This window comes from Leptosomus discolor, chromosome 8 (assembly GCF_034619465.1).
Source record: "Leptosomus discolor isolate bLepDis1 chromosome 8, bLepDis1.hap2, whole genome shotgun sequence".
NCBI lineage: Eukaryota > Metazoa > Chordata > Aves > Leptosomiformes > Leptosomidae > Leptosomus > Leptosomus discolor.
Genome location: NC_141398.1, coordinates 47,345,916 through 47,372,203, shown reverse-complemented (window position 1 = coordinate 47,372,203; position 26,288 = coordinate 47,345,916). Strand labels below are relative to the sequence as shown.

General features: G+C 40.1%; 1 protein-coding gene across 1 annotated transcript; it reads left to right on the top strand.

Annotated features, from left to right (window-relative positions):
* Positions 1 to 1,399: 1,399 nt before the first annotated feature.
* Positions 1,400 to 26,062, top strand: GPT2 (glutamic--pyruvic transaminase 2). Its single transcript, XM_086468882.1, has 11 exons — positions 1,400 to 1,741; positions 12,233 to 12,322; positions 13,820 to 13,928; positions 17,582 to 17,715; positions 19,732 to 19,975; positions 20,734 to 20,813; positions 21,376 to 21,512; positions 22,188 to 22,362; positions 23,179 to 23,334; positions 24,390 to 24,502; positions 25,736 to 26,062. Exons 1-11 carry the CDS (start codon positions 1,400 to 1,402, stop codon positions 25,824 to 25,826), a joined length of 1,671 nt encoding a protein of 556 aa, XP_086325008.1. The 3' UTR covers positions 25,827 to 26,062.
* The last annotated feature ends 226 nt before the right edge of the window (positions 26,063 to 26,288 follow it).

The following is a 26,288-nucleotide window of genomic DNA, read 5'->3' as shown; positions in this document are numbered from 1 at the left end:
GGCTCTTACTCAGGGAGGTAACATTAGGTCATAGGAATATTCCTGAGTGAATGATCCCTTATTCCACTCTCTGAGCACAAACAAGGAGTCACTTCTGGGCACCCAGGATGGGTAAAGCAGGCCTTCTCCTCCCCAGGGGCAGCAAGAAGGAAAGAGCATTCACCTCGCCCTCCCCTGAATTCTGCTGCTGTTGTATTTCATGGCAGATCTCCAGTCATTTGCTGTGAAAGCTGAACTGAACCCGAGAGATAAAAACATTTTCATCATCTGGAAACAATGAGGAAACTGAAAGAGGACCGACTTGTTCCTGCGGGAGGGAAGGATCAGGAGAAAATGCTGTCCTGGCAGGGTGACAGCGCGAGGGATGAGGCTGCTGGCGTTCAGCCCCGCCGTCCGAGCTCTACCCCCGGCTCGCCATCCCGCAGCCCAGCAACAGGTGACCCACCCGCAGACCCCCGGCTGCACACCAGCCCTCACGCTGCGTTTCCAGCGCCACCGCCAAGCTGCGAAATGAGAGCAGGCGGCTGCTTGGCCCAACGGACAGAGGAGAATCAGAGGGGGCAATACCGCATTTCTCAAACCGCAGAGCAGAAAAACAAATCCAGACAAAGGCAGCGCTCCCCGCCGCGGGCGGGCGGCGGCGGGCGGCGGCACAGCGGAACCCGCCGCCCGCGCAGCGGGAGCGGCAGCGCCGCCCTCCCTCCCTCCGGGCCTGTGGTCCCGGCCCCCGCGCCGCGACCCCGATCCGGGGCTCGCACCGAGAAGATTTGGCTTCGCCATTCCTTTAGGAAAGGGCCCTGGGTTCACCCCCTCCCCGGCACCTCCAGCCCCGGAGGCTGTGGCAGACAATGCGGGGCCGCGGCCGGCCGGCCGGGGGGGCCTGTGGGTGCGGTAGTTCCCCGCCCATCACCTGATGCTGTGGGCAGGCGCAGCCGAGGGCCGCAGGAACTACAGAGCCCGCCAGGCAGCGCGCCCGGCAGTCCGGCTGGTGCAATCCACACCTAGGCACGCCTCGGGGCCGGCGGAGCGCTGGCAGGGGCGGCTGCTGGCGCTGGCTGGAGAAGGATGGGTTTGCCCGGGACTCTTCTGGAGCACTAGCGCCGGCACTTCTCCCGGTGAGCGGGGTCTGCAACGCTGTTCTGATGCAATGGTGCGATCTATTGCTCCTCCGGTGGCATCGCAACACTGCAAGATCACTTGTATCCATTGCAATTAAGTTTGCAGGATCTGGACATGGGAGGATCGAGCGTGTACGTGTAACTGTGCCAGCTCTTCGGCATTTCTTGTGACTGCATCTCTCGCCCGTGTGCGTTTTACCAGCTCCCGGTTCTGATTACAAACGACCCCAATCCTCAGCACTAGTATCCTTAACCTCGCTTTGGGAACTACCTGAAAGAGCATGCATCGATTTGTCTTGGTTGCCAAGCAAACTGCGGCAAGCCTGGGCTGCGAAGGGCCGGGGGTCTGCCGAAGCGGCAGGAAAGACATGGCTTTGCGCTGCGCCGCGTCGCTGGCGGCGCGGCAGCAGCCGCGGTGTCCCCGGCTCCCGCGGCCGGCGCGGGAGGGGAAGGTGCGCTGGAGCAGCGCTGCCAAGGCCTCCGCTGTGAAGATCAACGAGAAGGCGAGCAGGGAAAAGATCCTGACGCTGGAGTCCATGAACCCGCAAGTGAAGGCGGTGGAATACGCAGTACGGGGCCCCATCGTCCTTAAAGCCGGCGAGATCGAGAAGGAGCTGCGGAAGGTGAGGCAGGAGGGGCCGGGGGGGCAGGGCGGGGCAGGGCGGTCTCCCCGCCGGTCCGCTCCCGCGGCGTACCCGCCGCCGCCCGCATTGGCCCTGCCCCCGGGGCACTCCTCCGCCGCCGCCGCTCCTGATTGGGGCGTCGGGGGGCTCGGCAGGGCCCGACGTGGCAGGCGGTGGGGCCGGCGGGGCCGCTGACACCTCGCGGGGCTGAGACGCGACCCTGTCCAAGCCCGGGGAAAGCGGGCGGCCGGGGGAGGCGCGGCGGCGGCGGCGCTGCGAGTGCCAGTGCAGCACCTCGTACCCCGTTAAAAACTGGCAGACCGCGAGCGGCTATCGCCCCCGTCCCTGCCGCTGCCCCAAGTCGCGGCCGGATGCGCTCTCCCCGCGGGGGGCTGCGGAGCGGCCGGTGCGCGCAGCCGACTCCCGGTCCTGCCCGCCCCGGGCCGCCCCCGGCGCGCTCCGCTCCGCTGCCGGACACCCCCCTCACTCGCTCCCCTTCACACGGAAGGCGGGAGTGGCACAAAACAAAGAAACCCGCCCTCCGGCTACTGTTTATCTCGTGTCACTGATTGCCCAAGGCAAATACAGTACCCCCCCTCATAAAGCACTGTTGACATTTCTTCAGCCACTTTGACCCTGTGCTGCAATCCCACGTCCTTTGTGTTATACAAGAGGGTGACTGACCAGCTTCCATCGTACTGACAGCGCGTTCAAAGCCTCCATGAGGATTTTAGCGACAGTGCCTTCGCCGGGGCAGGGGACACCTTTGAAACCGGCGGTCTGCTAACACGTGGGGTGGGCCCGGCTCTTCCCGAGCGCCGCTCCGCAGGCGCATCCGGCACTCCTCTAACGCTGGCTTTTCCAAAGCCTGGGCCACTAGTGCTTTCTAAGGAGACCATTGATACTGTGCTTCTCTTTTTTTTTTTTTTAATTGCAGAAGTTGAGATGCTTGAGGAAAAGCCCTCAGAGCACAAACACTGGGTAAAACTGCCCAAAGTTTTAGGTGGCAAGTGCTTTTAGGAGGATCGGGCAATAAAGCCTGATACAAGATACTCCTGAGGATCTGGGCCAACATGTGCCAAATAAAGCATCCAAATCAGTCAGTGCTCACATTTTGTTCCTCCTATTTTTTTCTTTATCTTAATATTAAGACTTAGCATTGAAAAAAACCCCCACCTAAGCAATTCAGGCGTGGCTTTTTGCTTGTACTGTTCACACCACAGCTTCCCCTGTCAGCACAAGGAGTCACTTATTTTTGTTTTGAATAAAGCGTCTGGCATAGCTACTTTTCTATGATTTCAAATATTATTCTCTGCCTTCACTGCTGTAGAAAGCCTTGCTAATATGTTACTACGGGTACTGCAAGACCAATTTGATTAGTAATGTAAAGTACTTTTAACAGAACCAGTACCATAGCAATGCTAATGAGAAGAGATTTTTTTTTAATTCTTTGGTCTTTGTGTTCCCTGGTTCCCCTTGTTTTAGAATGTGAAGCATGTTTTCAGCTTACTGTGTATTATATACATCAATTACTTATGTCTAACTCAGTAATTATTAAAAACAGCTTCTTTTTTAGAATTCTACTTAAGAACTTCAGAGATAGAGATTTCATTTCAGAACATTTGTTTTGATTTTTGCCTTAAAACTTGTTTATAAAGGTGCCACTGACTTTATGCAACTATATTCTCTAGTGGGTGCATTTTCCAGAGTACAAAATCTTTCAGTGTGTTTCTCACTGAGTATGTTTGTTTTCAAGTTAACATCATGGGGAACGAGATACTACTTGACAAAACAAATACACTACAATCTTCACTAACTCCTCCCAGCTTCCCCTTCCCAACTTCCCTGCTTACTTCAGTGACCAGCTGAGTCACTGGCAGAGAGAATAATCTACTGTGTACTTTTTTAAAAAAGCAAGAGTAAGTCATTGCCAATTGCTTTGTTAAAAGATTGTTACGGCAGTTTTGTGCCCACTTACATGGCATTTTCCATTTAAAAGTTTTTTTCTTGAACCAGCCTCATGGAATATTATCAATGGCTACCAGCATTCATAGGCATGTGACTATGCTCTAAGATGACTCAAGCAAACAAAAACCTCCCTGCTGGCAGGGAAGGAAAACAGTATTACTGCAAAAGTTGAGACATGTATCTGCAGAGAACACTAATCAACTTAAGGAAGCAGCTGAAAGACACTATTTTCTTCCACAGAGCTCAAGTTATTCATTCCTTTTTGCCTTTCTGATAAAAATACTGTTGTTCCTTCTATTGTTTAATCAAACTGCCTGGTAAAGTGCACAGCCTTGAGTAGTACCTACGTTCCTTATAATTTAAAGACTATAGGTTATCTAAATGTCTATGACCTCTGTATGATCAAAGGTCAATCGCACTTCTTTGCTTGCTTTTAATTCAAACTGGACAACTACTTTTTTCATCCTGCTCAAGCTTAGCTCAGAGAGTTAGGAACTACTGCCAGCAAAATTAACACTGCCTGATGAAGAACAGAGGCTGAAGCAGTTGTCAGAGAAAGGCGATGCCCCACAGCATCTCTAGGTTCATGGTTACTCATGTTACATTGACAGCAAAAGGGTTGCCCATACAACCCTGCTGCATATGATGGGGAAGGAGCTTTGCACAGACAGGCATGAAAGCATGGACTCCATAGCATGACACGGAAGCGCTGCACTGGCTGGTGGTAGCAAGCGCAGGCAGAGGTGAAGCAATGATAGTAAATCTGCATTTGTGCTGTTATGCTGAGATGCCTTTGGGTCATTTGTTTCTCAACTTTAAGCATCTTAAATGCAGACATTGTCTAATCAGATGCAATAGAGGCTCCCCCTGTTTAAACTTGGTTCAATTCAGCTCGGCTTCATACTTGTGTAACTTATACAGCTTGTTATGTAGACTATAAAATAGCTACTCGAAGCTGTTTGCACAGTGTAAGTTTTCATCTTCTTTAAGTTTTGTTCTGCTGTCTCAGATTCTAAATAGCAGTTCCTCTGTTATTCTATCTGGCACTTGCTTCTTTTGTATATTAACTGCAAATGATTACAAGAGGAGCTGTAACTGCACAGTACACACAGAAATAAGGACTAAAATGTTACTTGAGAAGTCTCTGACTAGGCAATTGAAGGGATAGTTCTCTAAAAAAGTAGATAAAAATGAGGCATTATTTTCAGCTAATGTGCTCAGGATTAAGCCAATGTAAGTGAGAAGTTTAATACTCTATTAAAGCAGAATAAGATTGATTGCTCAGAAGTACAGATGGGGCATGCTGCATTTGGACTTCATAAGTTTTGCTGGCCTTGCAACCTGTATTCATCTAGGTGGAAAATCAAGGTTTTGATCTACATTAAGTTGTTCCAGCTGGAAATCTTTATACAAAATCACTTACTTGAATCACTTCTCGGATTTTTTTATTTAATTTTGAAATTGCATCATGCTTCAAAAGTGAAAACCTGATTTCTCCTTCCCTTTGCTAATGGTAATAATCAGCTGATTCTAGCTTACTAAGGTGATAGAGGGAGAAAGAACTGACTTCAGCTATCTTCCTTGGTGTTCCTGGAAACTTTAAAGCAAGCTAGAGTACAGGCATATTTTGATAAATTATTATACTCTCAATAGAAATCAAACAAATAAGATCTTTTTTCTATCTTTTTTTTTAGAGTCACTAACAGATGGCCACTGTATCAAGTAGTGACTTTAATTACAGTTCAGACTAGATATTTTACCCTAAAGATTAATTCAATGCAAGAATAGTGTAATCTCTGGACCGAGCCCTTCTCTTTACTTAATCAGTAGTAACAAGTTGCCTGTGTCTTTACATAGGCAGGACACATACCTGATTGTTACTTTGCATTCATGCTAATTTTAACTGACCTTATTATGGAAAGTCCCTTCTATCTGTTACTCTGACATCTCTCTCCACTTACACTTTCCTTTTTTCCCCATTTCCTGCTTAGGTTTTACATAATGTCAAATTCTATGTCAGGTTAAGTTGGCTTACACATACTTGCAAAGCATGTGCATATTAAACAGCATTTTAGGATCCACAAGTCAACTCATGTAACATTGGAAACTGCCTGGCTTAGTGTAAGTCACTGTATGTCCCTGTTCAAAACTTTCAAGTTAGTGAAACAGAATTGCAGGGCAGAAGCGGGTAGACGGGTGGTATGCAGAGATACATTGATAGCATGGAGAAAGTTCCTTCACATCAGCCCAGGTGGTTAGCATATTCTGCTGCTGGATCTCGAGCTACGTGCCTCCAATGGCAATACGCAGTCTCTACACATGGAAGCCCATTTTTTTTTTTGAACAGCCACTGTAGTCTGACTAACTTACAGTAAAAGGTTTGTACACTCATCTCATGTGCCCATGTTTTTCATTTGCATAACTATTGCAAATAGGTTCCTGTTGCATGTTTATTCTTCAAGTCACTGGTTCAATCCCTACATTTCTGTTTAGATAATAAAACTACCAAAATCCCTTTTACTTATGTATCTATATTCTCAGGCAGCTTCTGCTGGAAGTATTTTCATTAAAAGACTGTGTAGGTTTTCTGGAGGTTTTTTACTCATCTTCAAGCTTTTAGATTGAATGGAAAGAATTCTGACTTAGAATCCAGACTTAATTGTAAATGTGAGTTGACTGTGTCCCTGGGAGTTGTGGAAAGATAAAACACAGTTTAGACAATGACATGCAGAAACATAATTTGATGTGCCAAGAAAAAGAGACAAGATTGACTGGTACACCCAGTAATGAAAGATGTTAAGCTTAAATTACCATCCCATAATTTTCTGCTTTGAATACGTGACTGTGTGCACACTAAGAAAGTATCTTCCAGGCAAGAGCATTTGACGTCATTAAGACAGAACTGTTGTTCCTCATCTGCCTGTACATGTTGCATATGGAAGTGAATCTGTAGTAAACCTCATATTTTTTAACAGGGCAAAACCTACTGCAGATTAAGATGAAAGAAAATCAGTTTTGAGAGTACAGTTCCAAAATCTTATGTTCAGAAGGAGACAATCCACAAGATCCAGTTATTTGATCTTTTCTTGTAGGATACAGTAGCAGAATCTATTCCAGAACAGCCCTTTTCCAATAGGTCTTCAAGTTAAGAGGGTCCTAATGTCTAATCTTCTAATGAGCATTATTTTAATTCTGTCATTTACAGTCACACTAAAATCTAGGGCTTTATTCATATAGGCAAAACTTCTGAATGCAAATGCACTCTGAATGTATAAGGCAAAAGTAACTTGAGGACAACTTCTGTTCTGTAATCCCTGAATCGGATCTGCCAATTAATAGTCAGCTGCACCAATGTTATCGTCTGATATTAGGGGGCATGCAAGTCATCACTGCCATTTCAAGTCAAAATCCAGAATTTGCCTTCTCCTTCCTTCCAACAACAGTTCATGTCAGCTTGAATTACACATGCATAACACAAACTCAAAGCCTTACTCTGTGGTAAGCAGGTCAGGTTTATTTTTCTGCTGTGAGCTGTTTTAATAAAAAGATTGGAATGCTAATTCAGGCGTTCAAGTCCCTATTAGTTAAGGGCCTCTGGGTAGTGCTTTCTTGGCCCTTTGGGGGGGCGGGGGAAAGGTAAGCAAGCAACTTGGCTACTACAGTGTAGATCTCAGCTATGCTGAAATGTTTCGTTTTGCCAGCTCTCTTTATTATACAGCTTGTTTGTGCAAGTCACAGCAAAACCAGACTCAGCTTGTGGTAGGGAAATAGTACCATGTTTCATAGTGTGACGTTATTGCCTGATAACCATCAAGAGGAGGCACAAAGCAATGGCAATGAAAATGAGATGAGGAGCAGCCAAGAGTGGACAAATTCTGAAATTCAGAAATATAGTGGAAAAATCATGTTACTCTTCTGCGATTAAAAGCACTTCACATTTTCATGGCCTCCTCAAGGAAACCCTTTTCAATTCTCTCCTATTGCCACTACCACATCCAAATCACACAAGCCTCTCTACAGACTGAGGGGTTTCCTTTGAACTTTGCTGAAGGCTTTAGCAAAGACAGCTTTAGGTCAGTTTGCACCCTTTTTTACTCTTTCTGGGCACAGTGTTATTTTGCAATATGCCGGCATTCTTAGATGGCACCATCATAAAGGGAACCTCAAGGCATACTAAAACTCCTAAGAGACAAACCAGCTCCTGGCAGTGCATTGCCTTCACGTTAGTTCTTTGGAATAGTGTAAGTTCTGGCATCATATTGTTTCTTTGATCAAATAATTCTCCCAGCGCTTGCATGGTGACTCTCTCCTTGAGAGACAGCTCGTCATTTCATACTGTACTCCTTAGGTGCTGGTTTTCTTGAGGCCATGGGGGTGTCTAGGGAAAGAGGAAGCTTCTCCAAACCTGGTTAACTACGTAAAGATTTGTATTGTCTCTGGTTCACATATGAAAATCCCTTCTTCCAAGGGATTTGTGTGATACTTAGAACACTAATACAGTTGTTAGAATAATCCTGTCTGGCCTGCTTCAGGTTTCAGAGACTTTTCATCTGGTCTTTTAAAAGACTGCATTTCCTCTGAGAAAAGGAGAGTGACAAACGTAACTGCTGAAGGAACTAATTTCCAAAGAGCTTATTCCAAATCTGGGAAGATTCCTTTATTCCATGAAAATCCTTCTGTTATCAAGAAGATAGCAACTGAAAAAAAATGACCACATTTTTATATTTTCTGCTTTACATCTGAATTTGAAAGTGCAAGATGGCTTCTTCATCTTTAAAAATGGCTACTACAATTAGTGCCTTTGGTAACAATTTCAAAAGAATGGCAGAAGATTGGCTTTGTTCCCAAGACGAAGACGAATCATGTTGTTAGGACAGTGTGAGATGCCACCAAAGGCAGAAGGTTGTAGCAGTGGTTGTTGTGCAGGGCTGGGGATTGGTTTTCCTCCTTGATGGTTTTCCCCCCTCTTCAGTAGACATGAGTATCAATCTGGTACTTACTGCTCCCAAGTCTGTCATTAGAGCTCCTGTTCTGCAAGCTTCACTTTTCCAAATCTCTGCCTGCTGGCAGAGGCCAGTTACCATCTAGTCAGACTGCCTCTAGCACACACCTTGAAAATCTACCTGTACTGAGAGAGAGAGAATGAGAGAGAGAGAACGAGGGAGAATATGAGAGGCAGAGAAGCGGGCTGTAGGGGCAGCTCTCTGTCAATAGAAGAAAGCAAAACAATCCCAACGGCCTAGTTTCTGCTCCTGCTGTTATGTTCCTTGGCTTGCGAGGGACTTAAATTGTCTCAGCACAGGCATGCTGCTGGCACGGTCAAAGGCAGCTTAGCCTTCTGCAGTGAAATAAATCTTGCCCTAACAAATTATGTCCTGTTGCAGCGCTTTTCCTGCTGTTCTACAACCGGATGTTGAGGTTATCAGCATCACATTCACACTTACTCCTTTCATACAGATCTTTTCATAGACCTTTCAAAAAGTATTTGACATTAATCTTCCCTTGGATACCCATGCACACCAGCACCATCACCATAGGAGGAACCTTGACACAAGTAACCAGGGACTAATGCCACTCTGTCTTAAGGATTAAAGTAGAATTCCACCTTGAACTCATCTGCAGAGTCATAGGCACTGTCTAGACTTCCCTTGATGCCAGCTTCTGATATTCTTGCTTTGAAACTTTGACTTATTAGCATTTGACACTTGTTCTTGCCAGTTACTGTTTCCTGTTCCTTCTTTCTGAAACGGTAAGATGAGACTTTTTGTCCTGGAGGAATCAAAACAAATCTGAACAACTTCTGATGTTCCTTCTTTCCACAGAAAGACTGGAAATCAATAGAAAAAGATGAGAAAAAGACTAAGTAGTCATAACAATTTTTTTTCTAGATTTCACTACCAGGGGATACAGTGAATCTCATTAAGAGAGTTCTAAACAATTACTGATATTAACTTATTGTTAGGGAAGGCAAAGGCCTCAGTTATTTAAAAGCATCTCTCTTTTGAAAGACAAAAAAAGGCAACAGCTCTTGCAGCTGAGACCAAGAAATACAAGTTAGTCAAAAGGACCACAGGTCTTTAAGCAGGTATGTGGGAACAGTGTGTACAATACAGAAAACCTAATTGTTCCTTCTCTACCAGGATTTTACTGTAAGATAACTGTAATGTATGTCTTGTTATTTTCTCCAGCTCAATCATTTTAGTGGCAAAGGTAGTGTGGGGTTTATGGAGTAGGTGATGATGATATACTTGCAGCTGATGCCCAGTGGTAGCATAAACACTGAGTTTGGCACCAACAGAGATCTGGACAATATCAGTGCTAATGAGATACAACATTACTTAAAATAAACCTGACACAGACACCAAAAAGGTCTGTTACATTTGTTGTAAAGGCTGTACCACTATAAAAACTCCACAGGTACATTATGAAGTGCAGGGTACCTTTCAGCATTTCACTAACCAAAGAAGGAACTATTTTTTATTGCAGATCCCAACAGTATTTGTGTGCAAATCCCACCTAATTTGTCTAACATAATACATTTATGTTAGGGATTTTGTTTGTTCTGTTTTAATCTGGTAAAACAGGGTATTTCTGTTTCATCTTATTGCTGAGAACTGCTATTTTTTTAGACTGCCTAACTTAAAGCATCCCTTATTCTTTAACAAATTTGTATTACTGTGTAAAACTAGTGAGACTGATTCAGTTTGCTGCAAGAAGGACCAAATGCAACCAAAATCTGTGGGAATTTTTCTTAATTTTACACAAACTGAATTTGTTCTCCTTCTACACTCTTTTCCTGCTTATTTGTAAATTAGGATGAAACAATGTTGTGCTATCAGTGGACTCCAGATAGTTTGAAAAGGACCCATTTCTAGCTGTTTGCATTTCTCATAAATTGCTAAACTTCAGCCTCAGATACCTGTAATCTTTATCTGGCATCCTTATTCCTAATTCTTTATTCAAGGCTGAAATACAACTTTCATTTAGGCACTCACTTAGATCAGCAAACATAAAAGCAAATTACTTGATGGGAGTCAGTGTGTCACTTTCAATTATTTTAAGTGAACACTTTTTTCAATTCCTGTGAAATTTAAGGCCATCTAAAACTGACCCTTTTGAGTCAGGATCACATAAGTCCAATTGTCTTGTTTTAATGCCATTTCTAACTAGCTATTTAATTTCGAAAGAAAAACCTAAATGCTATCAGTTATATGATGGACTGGATCTGTAGTGGGGATTTGAAACACATTATCACATAACCTCTCAGCCACATTACGCAACTGTAAACCTCCAACTCTTAGCATACCTGGGAATTTGTATCCCTGGTGACTACTAATATTTTGGTCATTGTTATCTTTGCACATTTGGGTTCCAGTCTGTCATTGAAATCGAACACATAAGCCATGGTAGAAAGGCAAAAATTAGTTAACGCTTGCCAGCCATATATTCTATATCCAAATCCAATAACTTGCTGTAAATACAGGGCCAGGAAGAGGCTTTGTGAGTTCAGTCCACAGCCAGAGCAGGCTGTTGTATGTAATTTTGTACAGAAGACTAATCGGTCTAATTTTGCAGTTCATTAGTCCACATGAAAATTCTGTCACTGTTAGAAGGCCTCTCTACTATCTCTCATACTTAAATATGTATCAGAAAAGCTGTGAATTTGTTCTTGCCTACCTCATTCATTCTTTTTGTAATGTTTGCCTTTATTTTCAGTTAATCTTTTTATTTAAATCAATGGTGTTTTTTTCAAGTCAGTTCCTTGCCTTTTTTCCCTTATTTTATTTTGCTTTTTAAAGAGCTGTGATTGCTAATCAATATTCATCAACTGTTTTCCCTCTGTTCTCATGATGTATTCCATTCCTCACAGGAAAAATGGCTGTCTGTTCAAATTTCAGAGATTAGGAAGCTTTTAAATATTCATGGTGATTATTTAGCACTTCTGCTTTTTATCATAGAGCTTCACTATCATATACATTGTAAAACATCTGTATATGGAAAAGTGGGGTCATCACACAATTAATATTTAATCTAAATAGAAAATAAATAAGCAAGCAGTATCTTTACTCTTTTTACTCTAAAAAGTACTAAAGGTCTTGAGGTTTCTTTTGTTGGTGAATTTCTCAAATGTCCTCAAATCTTTTTAGCTTCTTGACTGATCCATCCCTCCCTTAGATGGATCAAACAAGTTGCTGTAATACTGACAATTCAAAATGCCTCTTTTTCATCTTTTCTACTTCAGCATGTACTTTCCAGGCAAATCAATCTCCTACTTGTAGCTAGCAGAAAAAAAAAGCCCGTCTATCATTTAAAAATGTGTCACAGTCAGCATAATTTCTGTAAAGCATTTAAGATTTACTGGCAGTATTGTATAGGAAATGCATTAATCTTTACATTAAATTCTCTATCTGTTCTGAGATTAGGCAGTGTTAAATTACAACCATATGACAGCTACCAAAAAAAGAGGAATTCTTTATCATCTACTTCAGCCCTAACAATACATTGTGAATTATCTCTTTTTAGGGAATCAAAAAACCTTTTACTGAAGTAATTAAAGCCAACATTGGAGATGCACATGCAATGGGACAAAGGCCAATCACCTTCCTCCGCCAGGTAAAAATATTATAAAATATTTTTAAATATTATTTGTGATTTATAAATTAGATTACCAAGAATGCCTTAAAATGTCTGATGTGTGTATGAGTATAAATGATTCCCTAGATGCATTTAGACTTAAAGTAGTTCTTTCATAATGAATTACAAATTTTGATTTCCGAGACAAAGTCGTCTACCTTGCTTGCTGAGTGTCCTCTTTCAGCACATTTTCAGATCATTCCCCATCCATACTTTCTCCTGCAACTTCCCCTATATTATCAGTCAGCACATTCATTATCAATAATGCACTTCAAAAAAGAAAATGGTTGTCTGCATAGAAAAAAGCAAATGTATTTCTTCATCTGACAGTATACTTTAAGATCTGTACTAAATAGAGTTGGGTACAACTAGTTGTACTGTTGCTGATTTTGCACGTTTTACCTCTGGGCAAGCTAATTTGTAAGTTAACTTTTAGGAAAGACTACAATGGAATCCATATTTGTATACCATTCCTAAAACAAAAGCAAGGTTTAAAACTAGTATTATGCTATTTACTGAGCATCCCTATCACACACATGTAAAATCCTCAGTCTATAATAATGTAAGTTCAGAGAGTTCCAGGACAAACTGAAGCCCTATGAAATTAGGGGTCCAAGTGATGAGGTTATAAAAGTGAGCTATACAGCAAACTGTTAGCAAACTAGGAAGACCAGAGCTTCTTACAAATTATTCAGATGTGATATTATTAACGAAAATACTGGGTAAATGGGAAATCCTTTCTCCCCCTGACTGTGCGCACACAGATTAATTCTTTACCCATTGTCCTACAAAATGACAACAGCCTATCCATATTACACTATGTAAGCATAAAAATGAGAGACAGACTGGAACAAATTAAGCTGATCTCAAGCAAGACCTCTGGATTCTTTGTGTCTTACATTCCTTCATAAACTTAATTCTGCTAGGTCATGTTTCTACTTTTATTATGTTCTATATCACCACTTCTTTTTTGATTAAATATTGCCCACAAATCCAAACTAGTAATAACTAGAAGCTATTTTTGGGAAGGATTATTAGGACATGCAACTGGGACTTCAGAATTTTATCATATTTCTCAGTTCTGCTCCATATTTAAACTCTTGATTTCTTGTCAATAAAGTGGGCTAGTAATACACAAAGAGTGGAGGATAGAGCTGTTTAGATAACGTATGAATAATTAACTGTGTTTTACTGTGTTTGCACTACACATAGCTCACTTGGACTCCAATCTTTACGTCTGTGACACAAATAGTTAATAATTCTATAACTGTTTTTACCAGCAGAACTTGGAACCTGGTGAGATCACTTCTGCAAGGGCTACCCTTAGAAAAAACAAATGCAAACTCTTAATCAATAACCTTTGTTTTAAATTAGCTAGTATTTGTGATCTTCATTTCCAAGGGAAGTTAACAGTAATATTACCAACTTAAAATGACCACTGAGAAGTGGCCAATTTACATTTTCTTGGCACTCTAGGTAGTGGCACTGTGTACATACCCAAACCTGTTGGACAGCCCAAGTTTTCCAGAAGACGCCAAAAAGCGAGCCAGACGGATCTTGCAAGGCTGTGGAGGAAACAGCTTAGGTAAGCGTCTGCTTCAGTTGCTCCTGTTGGTATTAGAAACCACAAAGACAGTTTCAGTATCTGCAGTGCTGAAATTTCTTATTTTATATGATTCCAAGTCAAATGGGAGGGCAAAATGATAGGGGGAGAGTTCACAGTGTGGCCTACTAAGAAGTGGTGACTAGTAGTGCAAATTTTTGATGAGACTTGTCCCAGAAGAGGACAACATGAGGATTACACAGTTATGGAAACCTCACCACAATAACATCTAGGCATAACTCGAAACAGAATGCTGAGCTTTTTTGTGTTAGAAAAGTAAGTGGCAGAGAGTACTAGTGAAGCTTTGCTACTGTTCTTATGACATCTGCTAATCCTGGGCTCTGACGGCTGTGTCTCCTGATAAGCTGAGGTGGGGCTGTTTACAATTTTATCATCTCTAGATGTTTCTCTGCCAAGGAGCTTACTGTCCCTGTAATGATGGTATCAACAAACAATACATGTCCATCTCAGCTGATCCAGTTCACAGTCCTGTACCTTAATTTTGAAACATCAGTCCAAGTGTGTTTGTCAGGATATGAACTGGGGTATCAGAAACTCAGGTACCAAGGCGATAATGCTCTGCAAAGGGAAAGCCACACAGCTGAAAGGTGGTAGCTTTTCACTTAACCGAGATAGTTGTAACTGAAGATGTCAAAGCCCTATTTCTCCAAGGTAAAACAACCCTTGAAAGAAATAAAAATTTCTGTTCTTCAACCATTGTTCCTGCAAGACTATACGTATAATATACGCATAAATAAGTACAAACCTCACATATTCAGTAGAGAGGAAATGGAAGAGACAAATTCTTCATCATCTAGCAACTTTACTGCCTACTTGTACCTGGGAAATGCCACTAGAATTTCTACTCTGCAGATAGTGTTACAGCTGCTGGTACAGCAAAGAATCTGACACACTTAATTACTTTCTTTCAGGTAGGCTAACACTGTCGTTTCAGAATACATATTAGAGTAATTGGCATATTTCTTAGTCTTTATGATTGCAGTGCCTATTTGCACTGGCATATTTTAAGAGTAGGTGCATAATAATAATAATAACTTAATAAAATAAACAAAACATGAATAGTGCTATGTTAGCACTAGCTTTGGACTATTCCTAACAACACAGCCTAATATAGAATGTATTTTATATTCTCCTTTTTTTGCATTGTTTTTTTTTCTACATGTAAAACATTAAAAATACATTTATCAAAACTGAGAAGTTCCTGTAGCTCCATGAATTCCTTTCCTGGCATACTTTGGAACAATTAATCCACGCAGTACTAGTTGTCATGTAAGAGTTACTGGGGATACATTTCAATTTTGCCTCAGTCTTTCCTTGTAGTGATTTTCAAATTCAAGGACATGGTAAGAGTTCTCTGAATGCTGGGTCTTGGCCCCATGCTGGAGTGAAATGAAAGGAATTCAGCCTTGCATGATATTTCAGAAATATGTTGACTCTGTAGAAAATTCCCTTGTCAGCAGAAGATCACATATTTCAAGTAATTTGCATTAGCTCAGTAGACGCTAAGGAAGTAAGCCTGAAAGAGTTGCAATATTCAAATAAGATGATCAACCTTTAATTTCAGTGGATAAATTGGAGTTCTGTTAAGTAACTGGAGTCAAAATTATTTTCTTCCTGATACGATATGTACCAAGAACAACTGTCCTCTAAATTCCTGAAAATTAAAACCACTGTAGACCTTACTGATCTGCTGTACTGGTTTATGCCTTCTCTCCACCCTCCCTGTCTCCAGTATATCAGCCCCTTCTCTTGGCCTCAGTTGCTCATCAGCCTCCGTGCAGCACTCCATAAACACGCAGTCTGAGGCAAGTGGATGTGCAGCTGAATGGAAGTTACTCCTATCACTTTGTTGGTAATCTGACAATTTAACTGTGGTTCTCTTCATGGCTGAGAAGGAGAAATTTGCTTTCTTGGGAAAAAGCAAAGGTCAAAAACTGATCTCTCCATGTAGCTTTAAGTGCCGTGTTGTGTTCTAATAAAACCTTATTTTCAAAAAATTTGTCAATCCAACACAGAAGTGGCTTCACTACATATGGTCAAGCTATCTGAAACATTGTACCCACACCTATACCAGCATATTAAAATGTATTAATTGCAAAGTTAATGCAAATGTCTTGACCTCTGGATATGAACTAGAATAACCTCACTTTCAATGAACATTCATTTGGCAAAAACCCTACTCACAGTATTGAGTCTTGCTATTCCCAGACTGTGTATGAAGGCTCGGGTATGTCCTCAGATTCTATATGTTCAAATACTCCGGGATTCCTTTGACATCACTTACTTTGCATGTGGGATAACTATCATATCTTTCCAGGCAGTTGAGAAATTTACCCCTCTCCTATACATAAAAATATCTAATACCTGCACATGCAGCTTTTTGGGTTGGGTTTACTTATTTGCATCCCACAGTGTAAACAGATGGGTTCTAGTCAAAGCTACCAGTTGAGCACAATTAAGTGTAGAAGATCTGAAAACTGAATTCAGGTCTTTTGTTTATCCTAACTGAGTCATGGGACAGACAGAACGACAGCTTAGGTTTGTCTTCCTACTTTAACAGCAGCTTCCTAGCTGTGGTCCATGTATAGACCCAACAGAACTTGTGGTCCTGTAAAAGTGAACTTTAGGACATCAAGGGAACTTTGTGCCCTGAATTACCATTTCTTCCCATGCAATTGTGCAGTACTTGCAAAGATTCTTTTGTCTTTATAAATTATGCTTTCACAGAAGTATTATCAGGCAGACTACTAGCATATAACAGAGTGATGAAAGTTAAGTCAGGCACAATTATTCCACTCCACCCAACAAGCAAAGAAGATTCTGCAGCTTCATGACAGTGTTCTAAATTAGATGTACACTTGTCACTTCATTGTCCATCAGTTTTCAGCTTCATAGCTTGAATCCATTCCTCACCTTGGTTTAGGCTTATTTTTACTCTTTATTTGTTGCACATGCTCAGCAATGATGCGCACAGGCATCTAACATTTTATTTAAGACTATTAGTTGTGCTCTGTAAACTGCACCTGAGGCTTGTAGACTGGGGTGATCCTAGATGTTTGTGGATCTGGGAAAAGTGTGGTGGGGAGAGAAGCAGTTTAGGACTTTTGGGGTTTCAGACTGTGGGAGAAAATGGTATTATATTATTTTCATACTGCATACAGAAATCTTGTTTTAGTTATGGATTTGAAGAAGTTATTTTCCTTTCTATTGCACATGCTACCTCTGTTCCTTGTTCCCATTACTTAAATAGGTGTTAGTTGACATTCCGAAGTGGTTTTCAACACAAAGAAAGCAACTGGGGATAGTCAAAATGTGATTGATGTCCCAGTTTGCAAAGTAGCCTTTAAATTCTACTTTTTACCAATCCAGTATATTTTTTTTGTATTTCAGTGATATTTATTATATTTGTTTAATTCCAAATGAAATGTTTTGCTCTATGAACAAAACAACTCCCTCTCCTACTCCTTGGAAAAAAAACCCAAACAATCCTGGAGATCCAAAGTCCTCGTATATACAAAACACTTCATACAATACTAGCTCAGGAGTTTTGCTAGCAAACAGAAAATCTGGTGTTCATCGTATTAAATTCTCATCTCATTCTCTATTTTTCATAGGATCTTACAGTGCCAGTCAAGGTATAAATTGCATCCGTGAAGATGTTGCTTCATATATTGAAAGAAGGGATGGAGGGGTTCCTGCAGATCCAGATAACATATATCTTACCACTGGGGCAAGTGATGGTATTGCTGTAAGTGTTAAAATTAAACCTGTCTCTTCTTGGTATACACTTGGTATAAATTTGTCAGTTACCTTGTAAATACAATCGCTGTCGAACATCTTGTCTCACAAATTCCTGTGGGTTTGGTCTAACACATACTGAAGTCACATTAAGTGGAAATACAATAGACCCAATTATGTGGATATAAGATGCCAGCTAAGAAACAGGCACATGGAGACAAAGTCTTTTAATATATGTTAATTTCTACCTTCTGTAAAGGTATTATAAATTACATAGGGGCCTAAACATAAATTTAGGAGATTCAGACCATTCAGACTAAATAATGGTGTCCTCAGTGTTTAAGATACATAAGCACTGAAGATTAGAGGGTATGAATCAGTGGCAGAGGCAAGAGGGAATGACCTTGGAGGTAAGAAGTCTCAGCAGCTGTTCTTCCTAGTAAACTCTCAGCTAGTGCAGATTACTGCCACTGAAAATCCCAAAGATCTATTTCAATAGTCAGCTTGTTTGGGAAAAACTTCAGGTTTTGGCTTCAACCAAGGTTCAAAGGTGGTCCTCAGTTAAGACAGGAATAACTATTAGATTTTTCCTTTACACAGACACATTTACTAATATTGCAACAACAAGCAGTTCTTTGCTTTTATTAAGGCAGCCTTTCATAGCTTGTTTGTAAAGGTGTTTTTTTTAGATGACATCTAGTGGCAGAGTTCAGAATAACAACGATCTGACGAACAGTTCTGCAGATGTCTTTAGTCATTTGGTTTTCCAGAGTTTATGATGCCAAGTGTTACACTGGCAGCTTGTCAGGAATGACAGGGTAGCATATCAAATCTATAGCATGCTTATTTGATTTCAACACTGATGAAAAGTCAGCAGTACAATGAGTCACATTATTTATCCTTCCAAGGATAAAACAATTACTGTTTCATAAGTTAGGGGGCAGAGAGTGTTAAAAGAGTTTTTAAATTTGCATTTGGTCCTGATTATACATTTTGGATGCTTGGTATTTTTAAACTAGTCGTGGATACAAAATTATGTTGATTATAAATCATTAGCGTAGCAGCTGAATTAGTCTGTGATGAGAAACACAGAAAGGCAGATTTTGTTCTAGAACCAATGAGAAACTTAGCACTGTTATATCTGAAGAGATATTTTTGTTTTTAAACTACCAATTACATGTTGATCAGGATGCCTGCTTTGATTGCACCTGTACTTCAGAGTTCTCCCTTGATTATAAAGCAAATAAATCTGTCCACTTCCTGCACCAAATGCACTCTTATTTAATTCATATGTAAAAAGCCTACCTATGGACATGCACAGGCACACAGCTGTTGGGCACAGGTAAATCCTCTGGACTGACCATAGCACAAGCGTTACATTTCAGTCTGTATCTTCTGGGCATAAACTACATATGATACATTAGATTTTCCATCCCAAGACATGCAGACCTTTGGTCTCTTCTATTACTTGAAAATGAAACCATAATACCAGTCTCTAGCTTTGTTGCCACCTGGCCACAATTGTTCCTAATCTAAAACAGGTGCCTCTGTTCCAAAGGAGAACCTCCACAGGCCCTAGCTGTAATTTCTGGTTTTATTTATTGGCCTCTTGTGTTTAGTGAGATAAAATGAGTGGAAGGCAATAAGCCACAACTAGCTGAGGCTTCTTTGCTCACAACTGGGCAAAGTAGAAAAATCATGATCTTGATATTCCTGTTTCCAACTTTCCCTTCAGTTTTGTGCTCAGAATGTTTTTCCTAAATTTTGCAGTTGATCAGACATGATCTTCAGAAGCCATGACATGCAGAGGAATTCCATTAGATTGAGTTAGACCATCCTTACTCAGCCAGTAACTTGAAATAAATAAATGCCCTTTGATATGAGAAAATTACTGTATGCTTCTAGAATAGAAATCTACCTTAACTCTAGATTTTTTAAGAAGGAAGATCAGTAAATTATTTTAGAGTATACTATTAATTCTGGGGTGTGACTCTTTTTTTTTTTTTTTTTTTTTTTTTTCCCCCAGACAATTTTAAAGATCCTGGTCTCAGGAGGTGGAAAATCCCGAACAGGAGTGATGATACCTATACCACAATATCCCTTATATTCAGCAGCCATATCTGAACTAGATGCTATCCAAGTGAACTACTATTTGGATGAAGAAAATTGCTGGGCTCTAGATGTGAATGAACTCCGCCGTTCCTTGAATGAAGCTAAGGCATATTGCAATCCAAAAGTCCTCTGCATCATCAACCCTGGAAATCCCACAGGTCTACAGCAATTTTATTTAATGAATGGGTTTTAAGACCAATTTTTCTTCCCTCTTTCATTCGATATTGCAGGCAAATCCTAAATACATACCAAATATGTAAAGCTGAATTCTATAGATCAGTGGTTTAAGCAGGACAGTATGTCATACTTTTAGAAACTTATTTTCAGTATCATGGAACTCCAGGGATTTGGAAAGAGAGGAGAGAGCAGGTTCACTTCACTGGATCCCATTTGAAGCCACTGCTTCCACTGAACTTTTGCAGACTCGTGGAATGACTTTCAATCACTTCTGGTCTTTATCAAAGATCTTGTCTCTGACACGGCCTGTAGCCTCTTGCCTCTGAGAGACAATGACCACAGATACTCTGAACTCAGTGGCAACCGCTGCCTCCCTCAGAAGAATGTAGGTTTTTGAGTAATTGACGTTGATTAGGGAGAAGCTAGCTCCCACTTGCATCATGCATGTGAGTATTTCAAACAATCAGTTATACATAGAGTACTCTTAATAAGTTATTGGTTGATTACTGTATCTCACATTTCCTTTGCGTGAGATGGACTAAGTTACCTTGAACCATAATTCCTCCAAAAATGTTCCTTAATTTCACACTTAGTAAATTGAATTCTAAAATTCAATAGCACTTTTCTGAGAAAGAGGGATATCTTATTGAAAAGCTAGTAGTCTAACTAGGTCTGGGTGAAAAGATTTGTATATGTGTGCTTCACTAACTTTCTTCTTGCTTTAAAAATCAAACTATAGGACAAGTGCAAAACAGAAAGTGCATTGAAGATGTGATACACTTTGCTTGGGAAGAGAAACTTTTTCTTCTGGCTGATGAGGTAATGGAATATTCTGTTCTCTCAAAAGCACACATAAGAGTACACACATGAGGTGTAATTTTGTTCCATGTGTGGTATTAGTATTTTTTAAGTACAGGGCACAGTTATCATATTAAGACATGAACAAACATGCAAGATTCTTAATATCACAACATTAATATGAGAAGTGGCTTGGTCTGGATTTGAACTAGAGAGAAAGTGTAGGGGACACAGGGAAGGAGACACAAGGAGGAACTTTGCTGGAACTGACCTAAAAACCTATGTGATACTCAGACCACTTCAAATGAGAAACAGAAGGAAAAACAATTTAAACATACAAGTAAAGGTTAAATTATACAAAGAAGCTAACTGTTTTTCCAAAGGCTAAACTGTTAAGTATGGCCACACAAGATAAAATGTATCATTACAGTAACTATTACTTAACAAAGAACCTTGTGTCTTCTAATGGCTTTATGTTCTGAGTGTTACCACTGTTTCTTCAGTTCAGATCTGGCTCTCTAAAAGGCCATCTTTTATTCTTAGTTGGGGGAACAGAGCACATTAATGTCTTCTGACTGTTCAGGTTTACCAGGACAATGTGTACTCTGAAGGATGCCAGTTTCATTCTTTCAAAAAGATTCTGTATGAGATGGGACCCGAGTACTATAACAATGTTGAGCTGGCCTCTTTTCACTCCACCTCTAAGGGATACATGGGCGAGTAAGTATGCTTTATATTTTTTATCTTCCTCATTAATCTGGTTGGACAGCTGTTTCATGTTAGTGACCTGAAAGTAATTCACGGTCTTCTGTTAACTTTAACTAAAAGCTATTAAGAAAAGGAAAATAAGCATTTAAAGCATAGAGTAATGGATTAGCTCCGTGGTTTTCAAAGTACCGAATAATAACTGTATTTATTGCAGACACCTAATGCCTCAGTTCCACAAAGGTGAAATTCTACAGTCCTAAACCAGACCTGTGATAAAGGAAACAACATTCAAGGAAACAGCTCAAGAATCACTGGGACGTTTGATATTACAAATGTTTGGGTTTGGTTCTTTTGGGGAGGAAGAGATGGAAGAAAAAGAATATTCTGATTAGATGAATGCTGGTACAGCCATATGCTTTTGTCCTGAAGAGCAAACAATACAAGTTAATCGCTAACAGGGAAGCTGCATGTACACAATTTTCTCTGTATGGGATTCCAGGGCTTAATGATATACAATTTCGTTCTGTATTAAAACATTATCAGTATAGCAGCTGTTTCAACAACCTGTATTTTACATATTGTAAGATCCTCAGTATTTGTCTTTCCACTTCTGCAGTTATTTTCATTGTTTTTCCAGTATTTATACACTTGAGGTTAACTGATCTTTTCTGTACACTTTAATCACAGATGTGGCTACAGAGGAGGTTACATGGAGGTCATTAACTTGCACCCAGAAATTAAAGGACAGCTTGTTAAGCTGCTTTCTGTTCGCCTTTGTCCTCCAGTCTCAGGACAAGCAGCAATGGATATTGTAGTCAATCCTCCAATACCCGGAGAAGAATCTTACTCACAGTTCATAAAGGTTAGCAATAGCATGCTTGTTCTTTTGTGCATTTCCTAAACCTATCCTAAGTATTGTGAACTTAAAATATGCACAGAGACCAGACTTCTTCCTGTTCTTCTCGGACAATCCTATAATAACACCAATTTACAGAACTATGCAGGGTATTTTAAATGAACTCAATATGACTACCTTTAAACATATTTTTTATTCCTTTTATGGTTCCTTTGTTTAGAAGCAAAAAAAAGCTAAGAAGGCATTATCAAATCAGCTTTCTTGCTGATAAATTCAACTTTTCTCCTGTATTCAGCGTGACAAAAGAATTACTAAATAAGATTTGCTTCTACTAAAATCCAAACAGGAATGTAAGTTCAAATGTATTTATAAAATCAGCCTTGTTCTTAGTTATCCAGTGCCTCTATACACTGAACAACATAGTATGCTGTATTAAAGTATACATACAGTTTCCTGTAAAAATGAAACTGAATCTGGCTTAAGAAATTATAGTATTGAGTCAAATCAAAGGTTCAGCAAATATGGTCTCTAAAACTAGCCAAGAGTGGATGCTCAGAAGGAAGAATGTAAGAAGAGGGCATGCAGAGACTTCTGCAGGTTATTGTCTATCTACAACACGTTGTAGTCGTATCCTGCTAATGCCTTTTTTGCATTGTTGTCTTTAAGAGTATGACTCGAATTAGGAACATCATTGGCTCTAATAGCTCAGCAAAGCCCTAAAAGTGCTGAATTTGGGGAAGGCCTCTTGAAGCATCATAGTTTTCTCTAGCTTTTTTATTGCCACTTCAAACATGTCAAACTGAACACCTTCCTTTTAAACAGGAGAAGGAGTCTGTTTTGAACAATCTTGCCAAAAAAGCCAAACTAACAGAAGATATGTTTAACAAGGTACCAGGAATTCACTGCAATCCCCTTCAAGGAGCTATGTATGCTTTCCCACGGATCTTTATTCCTTCCAAAGCCATCGAGGAAGCAAAGGTCAGTCAGTCATTTTTACCCTAATACATTTTAAACTTCACACACTTGTGCCTGACACTTCTAATGATGAATTTTTATTCCAGAGATTAAGTAAGCTCATGTAGTTACAAAAGCAATACTTCATACGATCTTAAATAGAATGTGACCTTTATTTTAAGAGAGGAAGACAAAATAGAGCATTTCATCACAGTGGTAAGGCTTCCAGGTTGAGAATGTTAACCAAGGACGTTAGTGTTAAATAGAATAAGTCATAAGGTGGGCAAGTAGCTGGACCTGTGCAAATTTCAAATTGCTGCCCATGCCTGGGTTAGGTAGGCCAGCACGTGCGGTGGGGATTGTGAAAGGCAGGGTGCTACTGACCCTGCAAAAGAAGCCCCATTCAGCAAGTGTGGGAAAGAGGGAGGGAGGTTTCCTTACAAGTTTTACTTCCGTACAATACCTTTTTGTATTTGGATCAGTAAGCTATATTACTAAATGACAAGTCTTTTTGTTCCTAACTAGAGCTCTATTACCTATTGTGTAATATTAATTTTTTTAAGGGAATTTTATCAGCATAGCTGAGGACAAAAATAGAGCTGTTTTTCAGCTGATTATTTGATTAGGTATATAACCTGCATGTATTTAAGAACTTCCATAGTTATTAATCAGGGGACTTTCCAGTCAGCAGATAAGTCAGGGGAAAAAAATAGCAACTGCCAAGGGAACTGGAACACACAGCTCTCTAATTTCATCTTGTCAAAAGTCAGCAGCTTAGATTTTTGTAAGTACAATTTTAAGACTTTTGACAAAAAGTTAAAAGAAGTCAAGGAGAAAACCAAAAATATCTAAAAACTTTCTTTTGAAGCAAGTGTTTTGTGTAGCTTCTTCAGCCTTATTCCTCCTCCTATTTAATTCACAGTATGAACTGTCCCATTAGCAATTGTTCTTCATCTTGTTCAGTAAATAGAATAAGAAACTAATAATGTAAGATAAGGTTTCAGAAAGGAAAGCAGTCATGAAATTCTATATATTTGGAACATTTTGACTTCAGTAATCCAAAGCATCCATTCCCTTAGGCTCATAAAATGGCACCTGATATGTTCTATTGCATGAAACTTCTGGAGGAGACTGGAATATGTGTCGTACCTGGAAGTGGATTCGGCCAAAGAGAAGGAAGCTACCATTTCAGGTACAGTTTCTGTTTGTTTAAAATTAAATGAACTGTAATAAGCTAAGTACCATCACAGTACTTCCTCTTCTGATTAAATATAAGGATTTTTATTTCAGTTTATGTGTCTCACTTTCTACTGGACATGTTCTGTGGACTGACAGCTAGGTCAAAGCCCTGGTCTGCTAGATGAGCTATTAAAGTTTTTACAGTGTTTCACAGCTTGCTGACATAGTTTTATTCTAGTTTTATACACTGACATTTGAAATGCCTTCTCCACAAATATAAACAATAGTAATGGCTTATACTCTAATCTTAAAGTTGGCTAAGGCATTACAAAAATTGCCCTGCTTTCTTCTGGTGGGAGAGGGGATTAAAGAGTGTTTCCATAAGGAGGAACTGCATGAAAGATGCAGTATCTTCCCTATAAATCTGCTCATTGAACACACTGAACAGCTCTTCCCTTTACCAAAACAAGATGTGGGACCAAATCTTCTAATACCAAGACTGTGAACATAAACTTTATTGCTTTTGCTTCTAATAAACAGCACTTTACTTCAGCTGAACCACTGATAGCTGGAATTTATCATGGAATTTAGTCTTGTTCGGTCTGAAACAGCATAACAGACGGTGCCTTTAGCCATGATAGTTCTGCAACACTGATAGTTAGGTTAGATATCTGGGTGCATGCAGCTCCAGGAAAAAGCTAGTGTGAGTCCATTCCTGTACCGGTGTGGGAAAAACATTTTGTTCTGTAGGTCTTGCATACATATGTAACGTGATTTTCAGATTATGCAGAAGAAGGAAAAAAGGGACTAAAAACTTCAATGTGGGATGTTGCATTGTTTTAATGCTTCCAAATTAAGTTTTCAAGTAAAAAAAGAAATGTACATTTACCCATAACTGCCTGCCCCTAAAGCTCAAAAAACTGGGTATAATTTGGCATAACTACCCCAAAAATGGAAACTTGAGTTGCTGTTATTTCTTAATGATAACCTTCTTCATCATTCAACAGAAAATAACAATTCTTGAATTCCTATATATTAACCAATTGAAACAAATTGTTCTGGTTTAAAAGCATAGTTAAATTAAAGCATACATGCAGAAAATAAGAGAATCACATTGAACAGATATTAATATCAGCACATTACTAGCTGTGCCCTAAGATTAATCAAGATCTGTGCAAAGATCACAGTTCAGTTTGTTTTGAAGATAATGTGGGGTTTTTTTCTTCCTTTAAATATTATTTTTCAGAATGACCATTCTTCCTCCAGTAGAGAAGCTGAAGATCCTACTGGAGAAAGTGAAAGACTTCCACATAAAGTTTCTTGAAAAATACGCATGAAACTACTGTGGCTTTTCCCCCTCATCCCCTCCCCTTCAAGGTGAATGCAGAAAGTGAACAAAGATGTGCTGAGAATGTGCTGTTCATCTAATTTAACTAAATGCAAAATAGATAGAACCAATCTCAGATATTGCTACAACTTATTGGACTATTAAATTTAATGTCTGGTATAGAAGACATTGTTACACCAACTTATTTTTTAAGGGGAAAGGGAGAATGTGAAGAAAGTGGTAAGAAGAAAGAGACAGTAAATGATTTTGTGCCTTGACTGGAAGTTACGTTCGTGAACTTTTGACATAATAGGTTGGGGAAGGGAGTTGCTCATTAAAATTACTACTGTTGTGTGGGTTTTTTTACAAAACAGAAAGCCACGAGCAATTGTTTAGCTAGGAACATGTTTCCCATCTTAAAATTCTACTAAAAAAAAATTCAAAAACTACATTATGCATATTGTTTGGTTTA